This window comes from Pezoporus flaviventris, unplaced genomic scaffold, assembly GCF_033815535.1.
Source record: "Pezoporus flaviventris isolate CSIRO_AGI_PZ_B2104156 unplaced genomic scaffold, CSIRO_AGI_Pfla_v1 ptg000036l, whole genome shotgun sequence".
Classification (NCBI taxonomy): Eukaryota; Metazoa; Chordata; class Aves; order Psittaciformes; family Psittacidae; genus Pezoporus; species Pezoporus flaviventris.
Genome location: NW_026892584.1, coordinates 1,399,183 through 1,420,807, shown reverse-complemented (window position 1 = coordinate 1,420,807; position 21,625 = coordinate 1,399,183). Strand labels below are relative to the sequence as shown.

The 21,625-nt window shown below is 43.2% G+C and overlaps 1 protein-coding gene across 4 annotated transcripts in view; it reads right to left on the bottom strand.

Moving 5' to 3' along the window:
* HIPK3 (homeodomain interacting protein kinase 3) overlaps window positions 1-21,625 on the bottom strand; it is a 101,281-nt gene that overhangs the window by 45,673 nt on the left and 33,983 nt on the right. For 2 of the 4 annotated variants that reach the window (XM_061462822.1, XM_061462825.1), the window contains exons 1-2: window positions 19,536-19,798; window positions 3,448-4,528 (exon numbers count right to left, since the gene is read on the bottom strand). In XM_061462822.1, the coding sequence (XP_061318806.1) occupies window positions 3,448-4,526 (1,079 nt within the window). In that variant the 5' untranslated portion in view covers window positions 4,527-4,528; window positions 19,536-19,798. Of the gene's footprint in view, window positions 1-3,447; window positions 4,529-18,832; window positions 19,108-19,535; window positions 19,799-21,625 lie in introns of those variants that run through there. The other 2 variants (XM_061462824.1, XM_061462823.1) reach the window with 2 other exon arrangements.

Genomic DNA, 21,625 nt, shown 5'->3' with positions numbered 1-21,625 from the left:
CTGCCTTGACCACTTCCAATCACTCAACTCTTGCTGGAGGTTACTGCTTCTTGGAGCCTGCCATTTGGAACCCCTCTGTTGACACCCGCTTCTCTAAATACATCTAACCTTACAAGAGAGGCATAGCAAAGGAAAATTACTCCCAGAGGGAAACACCATGCCCTGAGAAAACTTTCTGCCTCACCAGATGAGCCACAAGACACCAGACTTAGAAATAAACATGTTGATTCCCCTCCTTTGCAACCTGCATCATGCTTAGGTAAAGGGATGGTTTTGGAGGCATCACTCCCCTTGTTGAGATTTGGGGTACAGCTGACCAAAAGGACAGCAACATACTTATCATACCATTCCCATATATGACAAAGCTTGAGCATCTACACTGTAAGGGTTTTCTCTTCTTTCCAAAATGTATACACTGCTTAGTTATTTACCTACTTAGATCATTCATAAAAGGTCAACAGTTTTAACATGTGAGGCCAGCAGTGAAGAAGAGGCTTCAAATACCCAATCCCTCTAGCCCACAGCTATTAAAATCCCAACCAGCATAAAATCGGCATGTAAGCACAGACACTGTCTTTTAAGGAGAGAGCATTCAGAATAACATTTCATCTTTAAAACAAACATAATCTGAGACTCAAGACATGTATTGTGGTTGGTATTTATTCATATTCATACTCTAACTTCTAGCAATATGCAAGTCAGAAGTTTCCAAAAAAGTAATGAAATGTCAAAAAGATTTTTATACTCATTTTAACCATTCTTGTACTATCACTTTGCTTCACAAAGCTGAAACAGGAAAATATCAGATCATTATCACTGCATCTACTTTGTCTCCATTTTTCTGCTTCTCTACACCTTTTCAAAATCCAATTACTTTCATTTTTTTCCACCATCTCTCTTCATGTAAAAGTACTCTAATATCTCCAGTAGCCATCAGTAGGCCACCTCTTCTTCTGCTACAGACTCAGGTAAGTAAGGCAGCCCATTATCCACTCACCTGGCTGAATTACCTTCCCTCCCTTAATTCCTAATCCTCTTAATACTTATTTCCCAATTCATTGCTCACTTCCTCTTACTGATATAAAATATTGGTGCTACCATTCAAAAACCCCATAGTAACATTGGCTTTTGTGGTCTTCTCCATTCTCATTATATTTAGCTCATGATAGTCCCATGAACAAGAAAAAAAAAAGGGGGGGGGGGGGGGGCGCGTTGGAGGGAGAGGGTAAAAAACAAACAACAAATGAACAACAACAAACCACTGTTTATTCACTTTAGTGATACTTCTTTATGGATTTCTCTTGAGCATCCAACGTAACACCTCTGTAGACACTGCTGGGCATATGCCTTCCATAGAGAAAGTGCAGATTTTATTCTTGAAAATGACAGTGGCATAAGCTGTCAGAGAGCACAGTTCCTCCCTTTTCTCCAGGCCACATCCCTCCCTCTTGCTGCTGGCACCAGCATGGGCAGATGCAAGAGGGCAGAAGGTGGAACTGGCACTGGCACCACACGGTTGAGAAGCTGCATCCCGATGTTGCGGACACAGAGTCTTGCACCCTCCCAGCCTATGCTGTTGTTTAAGGGCTTTTCAGTCCATCCTTTTCAAGGACCTCGGATCCTAAAATAGTAATTTTAAAACAAAATGTTTCCTCTTAATAACTTTTCCTTTAAATTCTTAGGCCTGGCTAAGTGCTTTTGTGTATCAGAAAAAGCCAGGTTCACACCATACTTACGTACAAATTATCCATATAAATGTCTAAATATTGCATTGTGCCTGTTACTTGGTGAAATCAAATCTCATGCATGGTCATCTCTGACCATGCCAAGATCCCAGCCAAGAGGGGTTACAGATATGGCTCACAACAATAGACAAACAGCTCTGCACAGAAACAGTTTGCAAAGCCTGTGCAGAAGAATACACGTGGGATCATGCTGATAAAAGAGGTGCTCTATGGAATAAGCATTTTCTAAAAAATGCCTCTAGTTTGAATTCTAATTGGATTAATTCAGCTTGAAGCTTTAAATGAAAATCTATTTATACAAATGTTCTCCTGCTAAATAACCTACACAAGCACACAGCCCCACTGTGCTTAAAGGGAAATTAAAATAATAATAAATAGATTTCAATGTCCCAACCACTGCCTGTTTTTTGTAAAGGGTTTGTTTCAACATGCCATAGTCAAACAAGTCAAACCTGCACTATCACTCCCACACTTTTCTAATACAAAAAACATTTAAGTACAGTTATATTTCATAAGTAGCTGTTTATCTGATTGACAAGAAGGCACAACCTCTTGCAAAATAAATTCCATCCTCTGAAGTCCCTTCTCATTCCTCTTTAATGCTTTTCTCCTCACATTTCCCTGGCATCATCTATTTTGAGTCCTTCTGAATCAAATTCATATTTTTTGGTCTTATTTACACTAGTCAGGTGCTTCCAAAGCAATAAAATCTGAAAAACTGCATGCCATGCTGCAGAAGAGTTAATTTGAATCACACCACCAATAGAGAACTCTGCATCTACATTTTCTTCAAATTACTCATTGCCCTAGTTTACCAGCTTTTTACTGAACTGGCAGACAGGCAAGACACAGGACATACTATTGCCATCGATGCAAAGCAGAACTGAAAGAGGTCTTCATTCAAGACAAGTGTGGCTTATAAAGAAATCAAAAGGACCTCCAAAGATGCTAAATACTAATAGCTTTTTAACACCACAATGATTGGATAACTATACAAAGAAAGGACTGGAAAACAAACAAAAAAAAATAAAAATCAAAACTATGCACCCATTTCTAGGTCAATGTAGAATGCAACCAAGTACCAGAAATCACTTTAGATGTTCACCTGGTATCACTGTAAATATTTAAGTATCCTATTGCTCACTAACTCCAGAGGTTCACTGAAGTTCACAGCTGCTGAAGGCACTCAGTCAGAAAGGAGTTTGTAAGAACTAGGCAAAATATTTACAAGTGCTGGAGAAAAACAGAGACATTTACATAATCTTTGGCAACAGGACAGAAAACATGGCACTTCTAGTACACTGTCCAGCTGCTTACAGAGAAAAATCATCACATCAGGGACTCAGGAAAGGCATCAAAGGCACCCCAATCAAGCAACTGAAAGCTAATTTTTTTTTTCTATTTTTCTTTTAAAACATCTCATCAGAGATCTCAAAATAACAGTAGAGTGACGGCTTCAGAGTGCAACCCAAAGCATACTTCTAGGAAAAAACACCACCATAAAAGCATTAAGAGCAAGTATTCACATTTAAAATGTTAACCAAGCATTTACACTTAGCATGACCTAAACCTTCTTAGATGGTCCTTATGTTTTGCAAGTTATTATTAGTTATCTGGAAGAGTAATTATTTAAGCCATTAACTTTAATAAATGCAAAAACTTTATTCCATTAAAAGCTAAAAACAAATGAAAAGACACCTACCTGTAGTACCGAGATTGTAAATAGGTCGAACAAATAGTCTTTGATACGTGGCTGGCAGATCCAAAGTCTATTACTTTAACCCGGTAAGGCTGTCGAACAGGATCCACCAACATAATGTTCTCTGGTTTGAGGTCAGCATGGATTAAACCCAGACTTTTTAGTTTTTTCAGTGCAGTAGCCACTTGTTGCAGAATAGGCCTTATTACTTTCAGTTGCAGAGGGCTGAATTTGTTTTGTTTCAGGAAGTCATATAAATTCTGTTCCAACATCTCAAAAACCAGACAAGTATGGTTACGATGCTGAAAGCATTCATAGGCTCTCACAAAGTTAAACTCATCAGCATTTTCAGTACTTAGTCTCGCTAATATGCTCACTTCTATTTGTCCTTGGCGTGCATACGAAGGATGATTCTTCAAGATTTTGATTGCCACAATCTCATTTGTACCCCTTTTCCAGCACTTCACAACTTGTCCAAAGGTCCCTCGCCCAAGAAAATCAAGGACTTCGTAAGTGTTTTTCACAGAGCACAGTACCTCATGCTGTACTAACTGGTAATCTCCGTCTCCACTTGTACCACTTGATTTTGAAGTTGCAGCCGTTGTTACAACCGTTACTGGGTTTCCCACATTGGTTTGCAACATTGCAGGCAGGATGGACAGTTCATCAACAATCTGCATCGTGCCGTTTTGATTATCCAACTCTTCGCTCTTACGCTTCAATCCACATCGCTGGAGCCCTTCCAGGGTATCTGCCCCAGTCCGAGGTGCCTCTAACTGAGTTTGCTGTGCCCACGCCACTAACACTTTTGTAGCACCTGCAATATTTGTTAAAGCAACAGCATTTGACGTCAACAAAAAGTTCTGTCCTCGAGGTCTGTCAAATGGATTTTTAGTCTGAAAGAATGTACTAACCCTGTGGGGAGAAATTCCAAAGTTTTTACCATTCACACAGATTTGTGGGTAGGTTCCTTCGTGGTACACGCAACTGCTTGGTTCTAGTTTGAGTTTCTTCACACTACAAAAGGCACTTGACTGGGTTTGATAAACATATGGTGGATAGACCAAGACTTGTGAGGCCATACCTACAGAAGGAAAGAAAAAGCAAGTGAGAATCCTGCATTTACATTTCCAAGCAGCTTCCTCTTCTAAAAAGATCAGGACATGAGTACATTTTCGAAATGAACTAGCCTAAAGTTACTTCAAGTTTAGTTTCTTACAGTCCACAGCAACGTCCCCACGCCTTCCCAGTGCACACAAGGGCTGCGGCAGCAGGAGGTCACTGCACTAGTTGCTGTTGGTGGTTGATCAGGATGTGACTGAGATAGTCTGCAGCAGACCACTAGCTGTCATTTTTAAACGGGGGAACTACCTTTGTGCTATTAAAAACTCAGCTTTCACTTAAAAAAAAAATACATAAAAACATTCAGTAGCAAAAGTTAATTCAAATATTTATTAACAATGATCTAAAATAACTGAAAAGCTCTTAACTGTGAGCCAAAGCTACCTGTTCCACAAGGTATCAGACCTACTCATTGTAAGCACCATCAGGCTTCTGAGAACAAACAACAACTGTCAAAGCTCAAAGAATTTCACCGTGATGAAAGAGAAAACAATCAAAGTGTGCGTCAGAGCCCAAAATATCTTACAGAGGCATGTGTATGTTCACATAAACAACTGCAACTTTACTGTACATTGTAATTTACCTGGAATCTAATCCATTCACAGAAAACAAGCAGCCTCCCCAAATTATACAGCATCCCATTGCATTAGTTTGTGTATCAGTTTTCACAAGAGGAACCAGCCTGCTCGTCTGGGAAGCCCCTGAGCACAGCAGCCCCACTGTGCACAGGATTAGTCCCCAAATTTGTCCCCAGCTCAGGACACCAGCTCTACGGAAAGCAGAGCCATGCTCCTCACTGTACCTCCCCCCTTTCCCAGGCATGAAGAAGAGTCTGGTCCTAGCAGAGCATCAGAGGGAGGACAATGACAGCAGTAGCTGGCCTGCATGCAGGACAAGGAATCTCAATTCCCCCTTAAATTGCATAGACGTCACTCTCTCAGATCCTGCACCTTCCAGCTCTTGTCTCTGCACTCACCCTACTGTGTCCACTTCCAGAGCTGTCTAACACCAGCCTTAAGCTTTAATGTCACAGAATGCTAAACCCTAAGAAAAATACACTGAATGGCAAATGACTACAAGTTTCCAGGGAAGTTTTGGCTTATACAAGTCTGGTCAGCTCTAAAAAACAAGTTCAATACCAGTAATACTTTAATTAAATCACTTTCTCATACCAAGCACATGAAGATTCTGGCAATGGGTATTTAAATTGCAGATGAGTCCCATAAAATTTGAGCCAGACACTGCAATGACTGATCAAATGAAAACTAACCGAACACACGGCATGATTATTCTGAAGCTGTGATTTGATTTATGCAAATTAACATTTTAGCATCTTAAGAGCAATTAAAATCATCATACCATCATCTCATAATGGTTTTTGCCCCAGCAGTAGAAAAAATTCAAAGCCCTTTCCTTTCCAAAGCTGTTTGTCTGCCCAGAGCCAGCCAATGTAGTGAGCTGGAAAAGGCCGGCAGCCACCCAGCTTTATGGGCTGCCACTGGCCCTCTGCTCCACACCAAGGGTTTAAGACTAGCTCTCAAGGTGACTACTTTGAAAAAGCAGTGATAAACCTACACTGCAGTTAAGGAGGTTTTCTGAAGACAGGACAACAACCCAGTGGCAGAGAAAACCGGGGAATGATGCTCCTCCAACACAGCCAGAAGACCACTCAAACCCTTACCTGAGCCTGCTGGGATCACTGGTCTTCAAAAACATGCAAGACTTCTATAGCTCATGTTATTCGAATCACTCCAGAAGGACTGGAAGCACACAGACCCAGCTTTATCATTAATTTCATTTGGATGAGAAAAAAATAGGCTATCATCTTTTGGGGTTTGCATGCTAGGCTTCACTCCATGACCCTGAACTCTGACCACAGGAACAGCTCTGTTCTCAGATAAGAAGTGTTCATTGAGTTATTATAAGAACATTTTTAGCAACCCCAAGGAAAAAAAAAAGGGGGGGGGAGGGGGAAGGCACTAAATAAAAGGGATTACATACCCTGAGAGAAGAACCTTTCATGCAAACATGAACAAAAAAAAAAAAAAAGCCAAATTTTACTCCAGAAAAGTAAAAATGGCCTTGGAGCTCTTGTAGAAGCATCTGATTTCTCAACTTCCCCTTTACACCCCTTATTTTGTCTTTTTTTTAGATATACACTTCAAGACACAATCTCATTTAGAGAAGCAAGAGTATCTTCACATAACCAAGGAATAAGGTGTTCCTGTGAAACAGGCACATTAAAATCCTGCAGCATCCTACACTTGAGAGTTCTTAAAGACCTCTGCCATGCACTCATAAGCAGTGCTCAGGACTTTTCAGACAGTACATTCTTTACTACACATTAGAATATATGCAACGAAAATACCCCAGAACAACATACAACTCTCCAATACAACCGACTGCTGGAGGTCTTCACTTTGAGAAGTTTATTAACATAACTGATTTCCCCCCACACCCAGACAGCAGGGGAGGGGGGGGGAGGGAGGGCTTTTGTGTTGGTCTGTTGGGGATTTTTTTTGGTGGTTGTGGGTGGTGGGGTTTTAGTGGTGGCAGGTTTTGGCTAGGGTTTTGTATGTTTGCAGGGTTTGGGGGTTTTCTTACTATTTTGTGGGATTCAGGTTACAATATAATCCTATAGACAGCTACACTGGAAAGCGTAAAGAGCTGCTGCTAAAGAGCTGCTGCTGCAGGAGGTCTGGTTGTTGGTTTGTTCTGGGGTTTGTTTTTTAAGCAGGTCTTCTGATAGAAGAAAATATAAACTGCACATTGTCACCTATCACAGGATGGATCTTTCATTCTCCCCCTCCCTCACAAATCATTTCCCTAAGCTTATATATCTTTCTGCATGGTTCTTACTGAGACTACCACTGTTGCCTCATACAGACCTAGCCCACACTGTATCAACACTAACAAGTCCAGCAGCACAGTAAGAGGGATGTGTAGAGCAAAGCAACTAATGCTAAAGACAAACCTGTGCCGTTTCAGTGAGGGTACTTGAGCTTGAACACCCATGAGCATCTTCTGCAACCTTACAGTTAAATTTAAAATACATCCAAATGTACACCCACCTCTCCAGGATGCAAACCAGAGCAGAACACGCAAATCCACCAGAAGATGGGCTGAAAAGCAATGCCCAGGTGACAGTCTCCAGCTACTACAGCAGCTTCAGGCCTGATTCAGTTTTAGTCTCAGAACAGTGTGTCCATTCCCTCTACACACATTTCTGAAGCCCTCTTGTCCTTCTCCAAGTGCAAGATGACCACAATAACTCTACTCCAGCACAGTGACTGCTCCCAGCTGAAGTAGGCTCCAGATTTCTCCAGCTTGCTTTGCTCCAGTACTGAGACTGCTGCATCACAACTCCTGTGCAACCTCCCTGCTAGTGAATACTGCAGGGGATCTGGAAAAGAAAGTCTGTCCTGAGACACCTACCAACTACATTATTGCCTCTAGATAGGCTTTCTTCAAAGGAAACGTGTCTTGTTAGCTCTCAAGTTTGAAACAGAGAGAACTGGGAGCTCTACACTTGGCTTATTAGACATTAAACTATACAAAATGTGTGTACTTTGATCACAGGTAAGACTGAATTCTGGAATTCTGTGCTTCTCAAGAAAATTTGAACAAAGTAATGAAGTAAACATATTTTAAATAAGTAAATTCATTTTTTGTTCATTTAAAGGAATAAATAAATATGTTTTCACAAAGCAATAACAATGAACAGGAGGTGCTTCACAGTTTGCATCCCCCCACCCTGGTCAAGCTTCTCTGCAGAAGCAGAGAAACAAGCAGACACTGCTCAGAGAAATGAAGCACTTCTGGCAACATCTCTGTAATGTTCACCTAACTGTCACCATGTTCTTTACTAGATTCTTAACACTACGTCTCCAGCCTTTTCAAGCAGTTCTAGGCAAATTCAGAACATGACCAACTTGGCAGACTAACAACATGGAGAAGCACAGGCTGTTCCAGGTCTGACCACCATTAATAATTAACTATAAATTCACATTTCCTCACGACAGAGTTGGGGGGGGGAGGTAGCAAAGTAATTAGCTAGTAAAACCACTGCAGCAGAGCTGCAGAGAAATTGCCAGGACACCCTTCATTCTTCTGCAAAATAAACAGCCCCTTTTAACCACCCCCAAAAGCACAATCACCATGTTGCTGCGGTTGCAGTAAAACCCCCAGCGGGTAAAGCCTAGCCAGGAGCAGCCACCTAATACTATAGTTACAGTTTAACTCAAGAGAACTTGTTTTCCAACTTCTTTCAAGCCTCCATCAGTGAGAGCTAGTTCCAGGACACTCACACCCTTCCCACAGTGCAGTTTGGCATCATGGGAGGCTTTCTGAAAGCTCAGTAACTTCCAGCAAATGCACAATTTGAGCAGTAGCACTTATGAAGTGTTTTGCTTACATTATGCATCACTTTGAAAGCACTGAGATACCAGCAGTCATTTTTCCCAGGTAAAAAAAAAAAACACAACAGAAAACTATACTTTTTATATTAGGTGCTGCTCAACTTCTCAAGTTACTTAACAAATACGAAGCAGTTATTCACCCTCTCTTTCCTCCCAGAAGAAAACTTATTACTGGTAGTAGCAGCACCTCTCTGTTACTGTTTGTTTTGGATACGGAGCCGTACAAGCTGTCCTGATGGGCGCACTTTCACACCCATGAACTGTTCGCCCTGAGGAACTCCCTTACTCAAGCTGTACGATTCATAACAAAGCACGGGCAATTGAGGTTTCATGCAGTTTACGAAGGAAAACATATCCATGGCAAGTATAAAGGGTAAAGAGATACAAGTTCAGGGAATGTGCCCCCACCAGCTACCTCGAAACCAGACCTCTGACCTATGGAAGGGAGGGAGTGGAGCAAAGGAGAAAGCACCAATGTGGTTCAAGCAACACATGCCATAGGATTTGTTTCCTCACATGACCACGGAGGCAATTCTGGACATGAACTTCATAGGCACACACACACTCCATCACCAAGAACAGCAAGATGCAGAGGCATTTTTGCAGAGGCAGCTCTGATGCCAGCTCGCCAAAGCAACCAGCACCCAATTCTAGGCATAGCAAACAGAAGAGTTCACTGACAAAAACCATAATTATGGTCTTTGATTAACACACAGAAGGTATTTCAGAGCTCAGGAATCCTGGCCCAGCATACACCAACAAAATCAAGCTAAGCCACTGGCAGCCTTCACCTGATGTGGAAACCTCAGTCCTGCGTAAATCACGGGTGAAGGCTGAGGCTGGAAGGCCAGAAGTTGGTTCCAAGCTTTGAGTGAGTCTTGGTAGGAAGCAAAAGACAATATGATCCAATTTTGCAGCTGAAAAACACAGTTACTACCCACCTAAGAAAACTGTTACAGGGCTGCCTTTAGATTTGGACAACATCAGAGGCAGTTTTAATCAGGCACTGCAAACGTTACACTGATACCAGAAACTGAAAACACAAGTTAATTTTGAAGTGTGATGCAAACTCATCAAACACAGCATTGTCTCAATACTTGGAAACAGAACTGACCCCATACACTGAACACAAACATATATTACATGAAGTATCACAGTGAACTCCTAGGGCTAGACGCTGTCGTATCTACCAGCAGCAGTGCTGAATAATACAATCACTATATTCATATTTACCACAAACATCAAAAGCTACATCTTGTGATGCCAGTATGACTGCAATCACAGTTAAAAAGACAAACGGAATAATACTTCAAGCATTTGTTTTTTTTCTGCTGGGCAAGAAGCCGTTACGCAACTGGAAAGAAAGCACAAGCATCGCAGTATCGGGCACCAGCCCCCAGTGAGAGCATGCTCTCCAAATCAGAATGTGCCTCCATCAACACAAATGGCGCATGTCAACCAGCCAGGGCTTCACCAGCCAAATCTCTTCTTTTAAGAGACTAATTCTTTTTGAACCCCAAAACAGCAGGCACACCAAAATAACGGTGTTTAGGAGAGCCCGCACCTTCAGGCTCTGCACCAAAGCACAGAACTTAAGGATTTATTCAAACTACTGCTACCGCCTGTTGCTCTTCCGTGTAGCAAGACTGATCACAGCAAGTAGAGAAGTACGACAAAGCCACGCTTACTGTGTTTCCAAATGATTTTGCCACCTTTCATAAAGTAGAAATAAAATCTGGTAGAGGGGTTTAGCTCAAATTGCCTGTTGGCAAACCACCTCTTTAAACACACAAACAACAACAAAAACACAAACACCCAACCACAACTTCCTATATAAATATGTATGCAATTTTGCCTTCTTATTTTCAGCCACTTTACTTTGATTTCATTGCTTAATTTTGCATTCTTAGTCTGCTGGGTAGAATTAGAAGAGGACCAACCCAGCTAAGAAGTTCATTCAGAAGTTTCATTTTAGAATGGCTCTAGACAATATTGAATTCAGCCCCTATAATACAAATCTAGATGGCTGTTTAACTCATTGCTACTTCACCTTCGCAGCATGGCTGGCATGCCAGAACATCTGTATGCCCATTTTGAAAAAAACTACTTTCACAAAGTTGTTTCTTCATCAAGTCCTCTAAACTACTCAAGGTGAAGGGAGGTTCATTCAACATTATCCTTCTCCCTCTTATTACAAAAGATTTTCAGCTGGACCAAGCACGCATTAGTACAACACTACAAAACTGCTGTTCCCCACAGGACTTGCAAATGAAGTTCTCAACAGCAGACACACAAGTAGCCTGTCGACCTTATCAAGTCTGGCATGTGATGTAAAAATTCACAAAACAAGGTCCACTGTACCAAAAGAGCACAGTTCAGGAGGTGTGCAAAGCTATTTCCTACACACTGAGAACCACCCAGCAGCAGGTAACATTTGAGCTACAACTCTCCCCAAATACATGAAAAATCATAATCACTCCTTCAATAGGATCAGCATGAACTTGCGTTCCAAGCTGCCAAGACAGCATGCCTAGATCACATTCAACTCCTTCCACAACCAAAACATTACAGTAAATAAGAACTTCAGCTTTTCTTTGGCTTGTTTTAATTCTTTTACACTTAAATCAGAGTGAAGACATCTGATCTGACACATTTTCTTTAATTTATCTTTTCCTGCTAGTTTCCAGGTCAGACACTTCAGCTACACCGGGTAACAGCTTTTAAACATACACTGACTGAGGTGTACACACACCCACAATGTATACGTTTGAAGGGGGTTTTCACACAGAAGGGTATGAAAGGGTTTATACACACACAGAATGAAAACTCTTCAGAGTCCTAATCAGCTTTTTAGAACACAAATTCCTTACTTAAAACTGCGTTTTAAATATTCTTCTGTTCTATAATATGCTGTGAGCAACAACATCATGGAGACAGCATTGGTTGCTTACTGAAAGCAGCTGTATAAACTAGACATGGCATATGCAGAGCAATAAAGAACAGAGGGAAAAATAGGTGTTTACCACTTCTGTCACATTTCTAAAGACATGCAGGAAGGGGAGTTTCCTACTGACAAAGAAATCAGTGTATTACAAATGCATATTCTCTCACAGAAGGCTCAGCCTTCTGCCTCCTAACGAATCAGTAACTGTTAATAATCCATATTATAATATTATAGAATCATAGAATCGTTAGGGTTGGAAAGGACCTTAAGATCATCTAGTTCCAACTCCCTGCCGTGGGCAGGGACACCCTACGCTAAATCACATCACCCAAGGCCTCGTCCAACCTGGCCTTGAACACTGCCAGGGAACCACCAGGGCAAGAAGTTTCTCCCTCTCTCCTGTGCAGGGGAACTTAATGATTTAGCTATACAGAAAGCAAGCAAAAAGAAAGGCAAGACCACAGGCAGCATACGCCCCCACTCACTAGAGCATGATGCTGATAAATGTGTCAGTTTTTCCTGTTGTGCTCTCTTACATATTTAACAATCTTTCCATTTGTAGCATAAGTAAATATTCACTCGTTTTAATATTTGAAGCAACGTTTAGATATCTCATCAACTAAGTTTTGAAAATACATTTAGTCTCAAGGAGCACTTGCTGCGAAGAGCTCCCAATATATTTCTTGAGGAAAACACCCACCATGTCCTTGTGCAGGGCTCAGAGCTGACACAGTCAAAGGGAGAATTTAGCCCAAAGCATCGTTTCAAAAGCCATAAAGAAAAGGTATTAAAAAAAAAAAACCTTCAGAATCTCATGAAAGCAATACATTCCTAATAGGCTGAGTATCAGTTAATTTCTTGACTCACAAAAGTTGATATTAATAGATAAGGAAAGAGGAGACCAAGAGCTTTTTAATTCTCTTTGGAACAAAGCCTGTTCCTTCCAGAAGGCTTCACAAGTAAGGACCCAAACACCAAAATTCCCATATGAAACAGATACAAATGCTGAAAATAAAGATCTTGTGAGGAAGTCCTCTACCCCTATAAATAGTTTAAAGCTTCAAAAACAAGCTGTGGGAAAAAACTTCTCAACTAGAAGAGACTGTAGATAAGCAAGCTGCTCGGAAAAAAAAAAAAGGGAAGAAAACACAGAATAATTGAAAAGGGTAGGAAGTAACAGATGACCAAACTTTCTAGGAAAACACAGGATGGAAGAAGTTTACAAAGCAATGATGCATGAGGTACTTTTCAGTCAAAAAGGCAGAAAAACATCTTACAAGAAACAAATAAAAAGCCTTCTGGAAATTGTGCAAGTTCCACCAATTGTTGTGTATCAACACAGGCAAAACCTGCACCATGTGGAAGAGGGGAACAAAAAGAGTATATTTTACTCAAGCCAGTGGAACCAGGTAAAGGTTAACACCAGATTTTGTGAACACTGACAAAGAAGCAAAACAGTGCAGTAAGCAATGGAGACCGTGCAAACATGAGAATAAATATAGGTTTATATCAAAGTATGAAAAAGGAAATAGCTTACATAAATTACTGCAGTTTCAGTTAAATTGTGCATACAGATAATTTTTATGAATACCTGATGCTAGTGGTTACTGATACCTTCCAGAGAAAGCTGAAATCACCAGCTAAAACCCAAAGTTTCTGTAAAAAAAAAAAAAAAAAAGCTTTGTACTGATTGTCAGTACTGACGTTTTGTTTTCTCTCTGTGTTTTTGCATTTACATGACAGTCTTCTCATTCAGAGCTGGCGCCTATGCTGGCTCCTCCCTGTGGGCAGGCACTTGTTCCAGTGTGTACCAGTCAGATCAGAGAAAGGTTCAGATGGCAGTTCATAGAATGATAGAATCACAGACTGGTTTGGATTGGAAGGGACCTTAAAGTTCATCCAGTTCCAACCCCCTGCCACGGGCAGAGGCACCTTCCACTAGACCAGGTTGCTCCAAGCCACATCCACATCCAAAGACCCAAGGGAGGGGGCCTGGAGGGATTTGGTCACACTAATAAAAGCAGCAAACATCTTGCAATGAAGACACTCCAACAACCCTACACAAAGGACAGCTGCACCAGTTACTGCAATCCCAGCTGAAGTTGTCCTACTGGCAGTTTTTTCTGCACAGAGAACAGCTTTTTTATCTGGCTTCATCAGGCTTCAAGACAAGGTGAGCACAAGATGAGGAGACACCTTCTAACCAAGAACCAAGTAAAATTAAAGTAAAACTCCTAAAATAACCCAAAGCAGGTTCTCTCAGGTACTGGATACCACTTGCCCCAAAGCAAGGCAACAGCCAAGCTTCAGCTTTGAGATAAAAATCTGTCTCACCCAGCAATTTAAATTCCTACCAAGCTTGCGCCTTGGAAGTGAAGCATCCCTGTCACATAAAACCAGCTGCAGGACACCACAGTGTCCACACCTGAAGGAGCAGAGCCTCCAGTACAGAAAAGGGCAAGAAATTATCGTCAGTGGATTAGAGAGTGGTTGTATGGGAAGTGGCTGTGAGCACCTCTGACTGCAGCCACATCTTCCTGTTCCAAGGATGATGTTATTGGGACCCTAGATAGATATTAGGACCCGAGCTCGTGTCCCTACATTTTCCACCACTTATTCTGAACAGGCAGTTACTGCAGAGCCATACATACTCAGCAAGGGATGTTTATACAAATGTGAAGGGATTTTTGTTTGACAATAGCCGACTTGACAAGCATTAAATCACATTTAATTTCTAACATGCTTTTAAAAGCACTAAAATAGTTTTCTAGAACTGTTATATTATTTTACCAAGAATGGAGTCACACAAGTGTAACACTACAGATTTTAAAAATAGGTTTTTTTAAAGGGAGTATTACAACACGCAATAGCAATTATCTTTACATAAGGATCCAATTATTCTTTTAGTATTTAGATAGTTGCTGTAGCTTTGATAATACTAAAAATATATGAAAATATTTCTTGTATCTGTTTTGTCTTTAGGTATTTCACTGGGTCTTGTCTTATTGCTGTGTTGTGGAACGTGAACTTAACATTTTTCCAGGATTCATCCTTCATCCAACTGTTGTAGGGCACAGCAGAGATGAAGAAAAGGCCATACTTCCAAAAAGGAACATTTCCTACTTTTTTTCTGAAAATACAAGGTGAAAAAAGGCTGTACGAAAAGTTTACTGAATGATGGGGCTATTACACATGAAAAGTTAACAACAGAGATATTTTGAACTTAAAACTGATTCCAAGTCACTGAGTAAGAAAAAAAAAAAAAGGGAAAAAAAACACAAAACAAACCAGAACTAAAAAACTTGATTTGCTTAAAAACCACATCAGTTATTTGGCTCTCCTTCTATTTCCAAGCAAAATTGCTAAGCATGAGATTAACCCCACTTTGTCAGAAAATTAACCACTCTGAAAATTAAAGTGGAATATCAAGACACTGTATAAAAAAAAAGTGACATCATGCAAAAAATATTACAAACCTGTACAAAAATTATCCCCAAACTGCACTTAAAACCAAGACTCAAACCACTTCTTGCCATCTTTCCAACATTCACTACATCGAAATAAAACAACCGAAGAATTAAGGCGGGGGGGAGGGAGGACAATGGCACCTACCCTGTATGAAATACTACACTATCAGCTAAAGCCACAGATTATAACCCGCTTTCACAATTACATGTTGTTCCTCTGCTCATCTGTCACTCAAAAGTTAGCGCCTCTGAGGAGAAAGAGAGCTTCAATTTCTCTAGAAATCTCAAGAGCTTCTGTCTCTTTTATATTCCAAATGGTCTACGGAGGGAGGGCAGGGAGGCCAAGAACACGTAACAGGATTTTCCAGGCTTTGTGCTTCATTACAGGTTATTTCAGGTTAAATAGAGGGTGTTCACTGCCTACAGAAGTCAAAGATAACTCATACCATAGCATATAGAAAGGCGCTTTAAATGCAGTTAAATCATCATTCAAGGTGCACTGCACACTCATCAGCTATGTCCAACAGTGCTCATCCTTGCCAGTTCTTTCATATTTGGTTTTACACACAATCCACCCAGAGTTCTGAAACACTTTCAGATGCTTAGAGATCCATCTCATTCTTCACCCAAAGAATAAGCTTTTCTTCCAAGACCTGGGTTGAAAGCAATACATTATTTTCCACTCCGTCTCAGATTTTCAGTCAAGATATCTGAAGAAAAACAGTATTTCAGTGACTTAGGAACAGAAACATTAACTTAGTGAAAGGTCCCCGCCACTGAGCTCAGCTCTCACTACCCTTATTTTCAAAGACAAGAAAATGTAATAGGCCCAGCTGAAAATAAGTATTTGACTAGCTATGAGTTTACATAACCCATCTACTGGAGCGCCACAGTTCCAGCAAAGTGCTAAGGATGTTTTCTTCAGCAAATTAATCCTATGCCAGGACTTCTGAAATTCTCCTCTAACTGAGATACTGTAAAATCATCAGCTAATTGAAGAAACTCAGAAAACACAGAAAGGTACCAATGAGCTTTCTTGACATATGAAAGGGGGATACTGTTTCACAAAACAGCAACGTGTAACTGAGGAGAGCTGGTATCACCATGAGCGCATCCTACTCCCACATTTCTTCCTTCCTTGGTTGAGGGACACCAGTTGATTCCCAGGCCTGCTCTCTACCCAACTCACACTGCTGTTAGGCGACAGAGCAGTCTACCTCAGCTGTAATGCTTCTGCAGATGGAACGAGATCATCACATATTCAGTGAGAGTAAGGCTTGTCCAATAAAGGGATTTCAAAAAGCATGGATGGTCTCTGCTTTTTCCACAAAGTTCCATGCAGAAAACAAAACTGCCTATAGTAACTATTCTCCATGTGCCCAGCAGTTGTGTGCTACAACACCTCACAGGCCTCACACTGCAACATCAAGATTCAGCTCAACTAAAAGAAGTTTTCCTCCTGTATTTAACATTCCTCTGAAACAGACATTCGGCCTCACACAACAAAGCTCTTCCCCTTACTAATGCTTTTACTCCCCTACATACATACATGCAAAGAAAGCCAACTACAAAATTCCTGCTTCAAAATGCAATGCTTTGTCAAAAGGATCTTTGCTGCTATAATCAACATACCAGCAGGATGGAAGATGCAAGAAAGAGAATATATGCTGTTAACGAGAAAACCATTCTAAAACCAGGAAGAGTGCAATCCCTTGAAATAGCACAGAGAGGTGCATCCCTAAACATACAAGCTTGGAGAAGCACAGCCTGACATTCCTACACATTTAGGTTGGGATTATCACAAGAATTAAGCGTAGTTAATTCTGTTTTAACCAGGAGCTGATAAGCCAATGCTGCCTCTGGAAGTGCTGCTCAGCGTCCCATCCCCTTGAACAGACATGATCAAGCTGACAGATACTTTTCAAAAAAGTACCTCCAAAACAATATTTGTTTTGAAGCAAGTGCTTAAGTGGAAGCACACAGCAAGAGAAGCAGCACATACACCTTCTAATATTTCTAGCAGTTGTATCTGCTGCAGGATGAGTTGAAAGCTCACTCTTCCTCCCCACACCCTGCCTTTGTATCTGACATCTCATTATGCAGGAGACAGTCTCATTTCCCTGTTTCTGTAGGTAGTTATTTGAAAGACAGGAGGGAGGAAACATGCAAATACAAAAAACCTGAAACAGAACAAAAAACACACATCCCAGCAGAGACCCCAGGTCAGGAGCAGCTTTCCAGGAAATTTTTCAATGCAACTTTATTCCAGCTGATAAAATCTCTCTGAATACAGAGAGTTCTCAAGGCCAGAGAGGAGCATACCACCACCACCATCAAAATTAAGAGAATCTAGCCAAATGCAGCTATGAGAAAAACAATTCACAAGCGCAACTGATGCCAGCCCCTGAGCAAGCAGGAGAACTCGCACTACAATGAAAGTCCCTGGCAATAAACACACTCAATGCGAACTCTACTGAATTCCTGTTTTCCATGATGATAAACACCATCTCACCGAGTGCTACCATAAATGGCTCGCGGCAGCGCAAATAAAGCAGCCGCCACTGTTCTATCAGGATCAGTTTTCCCCCTGTAAGTCCATGCTAACGCTTTGCTCTATTTATTTGCGCTCTCACCATGCTGCTCCGTAATACAGCCCTGACCTATTTTCCAGGTGCTTAACTAATCTCTTTGCTGGCTGCCACGCTTATTAGATAGCTACTGCGTGAATCTTAAACTTTGTTTATAGCAACCTTTAGCCAATTTACTCTGTTATGGCATTATTATGTCACAAAGTCAGTCCTCACAGCCCAACCAAGCTTTTCTACTTCCCGTAAAACCAATCACAGCAGAAACTTTTTGCAAATGATGTAATGGGACGTAATACCAACGGGAAAAAAAATAACTAGAAAAATATGCATTGTAATTAACAACTGCAGCTCTACTCAATGTAATTGTCTCTCATGTCAATTTCACATTTTCCCACAGTTTAAAGATACAAAAAAAACTGAAATAGACACGGTTGTACACAAGCAGATACAAAAACATCACAGAGCCACATAATTACTGGGAAGGCAAGCCTGGGAATCTCAAAACAACTTACAAAGTTAACAAAAAAGGAAACCATAGCCTGGCTTGGCACCAAGTCAGACGCACAGCTCGTAACAAAAGTATAGCCTCAAAAGAAAGATATTTATATATACGTAAGCACAGAGCACTGATGGTTGAGGGCTTAACGTAAACTAAAATTTAAAATGAAAACCACCATTTCCTACAGCGTTAGACACACGCAAACGCATCTGCCAGTTTTATAATTGATCCCACGATGAATCGAGAACCAACACAAACCCAGCACAATCCCTGCTGCAATCACTATGTTAAAACCACCAGCAACAATACCACCCCGCCTGTTTTTACACAGCTAGTTTTTGGGAACTGACCAAATTTTGAAGCGTCAACTTCCTTTCCAGTTGTGTTTATTTACATCGACCCGGCAGCACCGTTCGCTCCCCGCCCGATCCCAGCCACCGCCAAGCGAGGAGAAGCGGCTCCCGCGGGGCTCTGCTCGGGGCTCAGGCCGAGGAACGCCGGCTGGGTGTCGCCGGGGTACGAGGAGCCACCGCCGCACCCGGGCACCGCCCCGGGACCCCCAGCGCAGCGCGGGGAAGCACCCGCCGCCAGCCTGAGAGCACTGTACAAGAGGGAGGGGGCCGCGGAGAGCCCGGGAGGGGAGCAGCGCATAGCCAGGATCTACCCGGCCCCGCCACCACCTCGCGGCCGGTAACGGACGAGGCGGGCGGCCACGCCTTTCCCCCACCGAGCGGCGGCGGCGGCCTCGCCGGGCACCCAGGCAGCGCTCGGGGCGGGAGCTTCCCTGCGCCGCGGACGGAGGAACTTCGCGGGCGCGGCGGAGCAGGCGCCGTCGAGGGCGACGGGAAGAGGAAGGGGAAACGGTACTGCCCGCTCCCCGCCGCGGGGCTCCGACAAGGGCAGCGGTGCACCGTGCCTGCCGCACCCAGGGCAGGGGGGTAAGGGCTTGCCCCGGCCCTCCGCCCCGCAGCCCCCCTTGGGAAAGAGGCGAACGGTGCCAGCGGAGGCAGCGCCGCTCGCCGGGGACGGCCCCGCTCCTCGCCCGGCTCTCACCTTCACGGAGCGGGCCGCGCTGGCGTCCGATCTGGAGCTGCCGCCGCCACCCTGGACATGTCCGGGAGCGCCACAGTGAAGCGCCGCTCCGCCGGGCTCAGCGCCTCACCCCCGCCGCTCCTGCCGCCGCCGACTTGGCCGCTGCCATCTTGTCCTGGCGGCTGGGAGGGAAGCGCCCCAGCTCAGCCCGCTCGGCAGCCCGGGCCTCCGCCTCATCTTCCCGGGGAGGGACCCAGCCCGCCCCCGGCCGCCGCCTCCTATGCCTCCTCCCGCCTCCGCGTCTGCCCTGCCTGCGCCGGCCTAGCGGCGCCTGCCGCCCATCGCCACAGAGCGGCGGGGCCTCTGCGGAGGGGGCCTGCGGACTCCGGCGTACCCCGGCCCCGCGCCCAACCTGCGGGGCCTTCCCGCCGCCCGCCCAGCGCCTCAGCGGCAGCGCCCCCACCCGGCCCCGCCGGAGCCGCTCGAGCGCTCTATCAGTCCCGCAGCGCATAGGCAGAGCTGCCCCGCCCGTCATGGCAACCCCGAGCCGGGCGTCTGCAGGTGCGTGGCCGTCACCCCACGCAAGCTGCAGGTTAGCGGCGAGGCTGAGGCAGGACCCTCTGCATACGCCGGGGAAACCGGCGAGGGCAACTTGAGATGCCCCCACCGCGAACTCGCCTCTACCCACCCCAGTCCATCACTACCTGGAGGAAGGCAATTCCTCCAGGAATGACTGAGCTCCTCAAGGAGCACCCACAAACCCCCGTGGTCCTCCAATGCCCGCACTCACTCCTAATTGCCAAACACAAAATGGTGAGCGATTCGTCCCCATCTCCTTGGCTACCGGCTCCTGTAACATCATTCACAGACCTCTGGGATGAGGAATGCATCACAGCAAAGACCCAGCTCTCAAAAACTGGAGTTTAGAAGATGGCAATATGCGAATGAACACGTCAACTCCAGACTTGTTTAAGTTAGGGTTCCTGCATTATAAGATGAAGTGAGTCCCCTTCCCAGCCCTGAAAGTGAAGCACCAACCTTCTAGGTCCAGCCTGCCATCTTTCCCTGCTGAGCAGCCCCTGGCACCACAGCCAGACACCGTCAGACACACCACTGGCTACAGAAGTAACAGGACACAGCAAACGTAATGACCATGTTGTGTCCCACAGTACAGTCCATCAGAGGCTCTGCCTTGCTCAGCTCTTGCCAAAACAACAGGATGCACCCTCACATGTCCCTAATGTTACACATCACTTAAATATTAGTGGTTGCTTGTAGAACTAGTCAACTTCTGCAAACAGCATTCTTGACCCTAAATAGTATTCAGCTGATGTGGGGAGAAAAAGGAATTGCTGTTGGCCTATAAAGTAGTGAGCCCCAAGATAAATCCTTGGCTACAACTGGTCATCACATGCTTCTCCACCTCTTGCCAAAAATAACCAAGAATTTCTTTATTTACTTGCACAACTCTGTGTACTCCCCTATTTTTCTTGCACTCCCTGTTCCAGGAGTCAGATTTGAAGTCAGAATTTGAATTAATTAATTGGAGAAGACAGAGTTATTGTACCAAAGTACTAAAACCTAACACTGGAGTTACTACCATCACGTCACCAATATGCAGTCTTGTAAGTAATGAGACATATAATTTAGGGGTGGAGAAAAATAGGTGGGTGTCAGTGTTAGTAAATTACAGCTCTCAAGAACCGCTCATCACATCTTTTGCTTACTAATTTTACAGATATTAATCAAGCTTCTCTTCACACATCTCCCCCAAAAAATAACGTCCTCTGGAATTACTCAGATATGTGTTTTATTAACCTATAATCTATTTCAAAAGACTTGAAATGTTGATAAACATTCTTGCTGTAACCATACAAACTCCAAAATGACTTCACCAACCAAAGAATTAAATATCTGCTGATTCAGCCTGTGACAGTATTCCATCCACAGATATAAACTGGCATACGTGTCACCCCAAATTAGACACTTGGGATCTAAGAAATATCCCCAAATCCTCCTCCTCAGCTACTACCTAGTCTTGACGTATTTTTTACAGCTGTTTTTTAACAACTATTTCTAGTTCTCTTATTTTTCACCATGCAAGTTTTTGA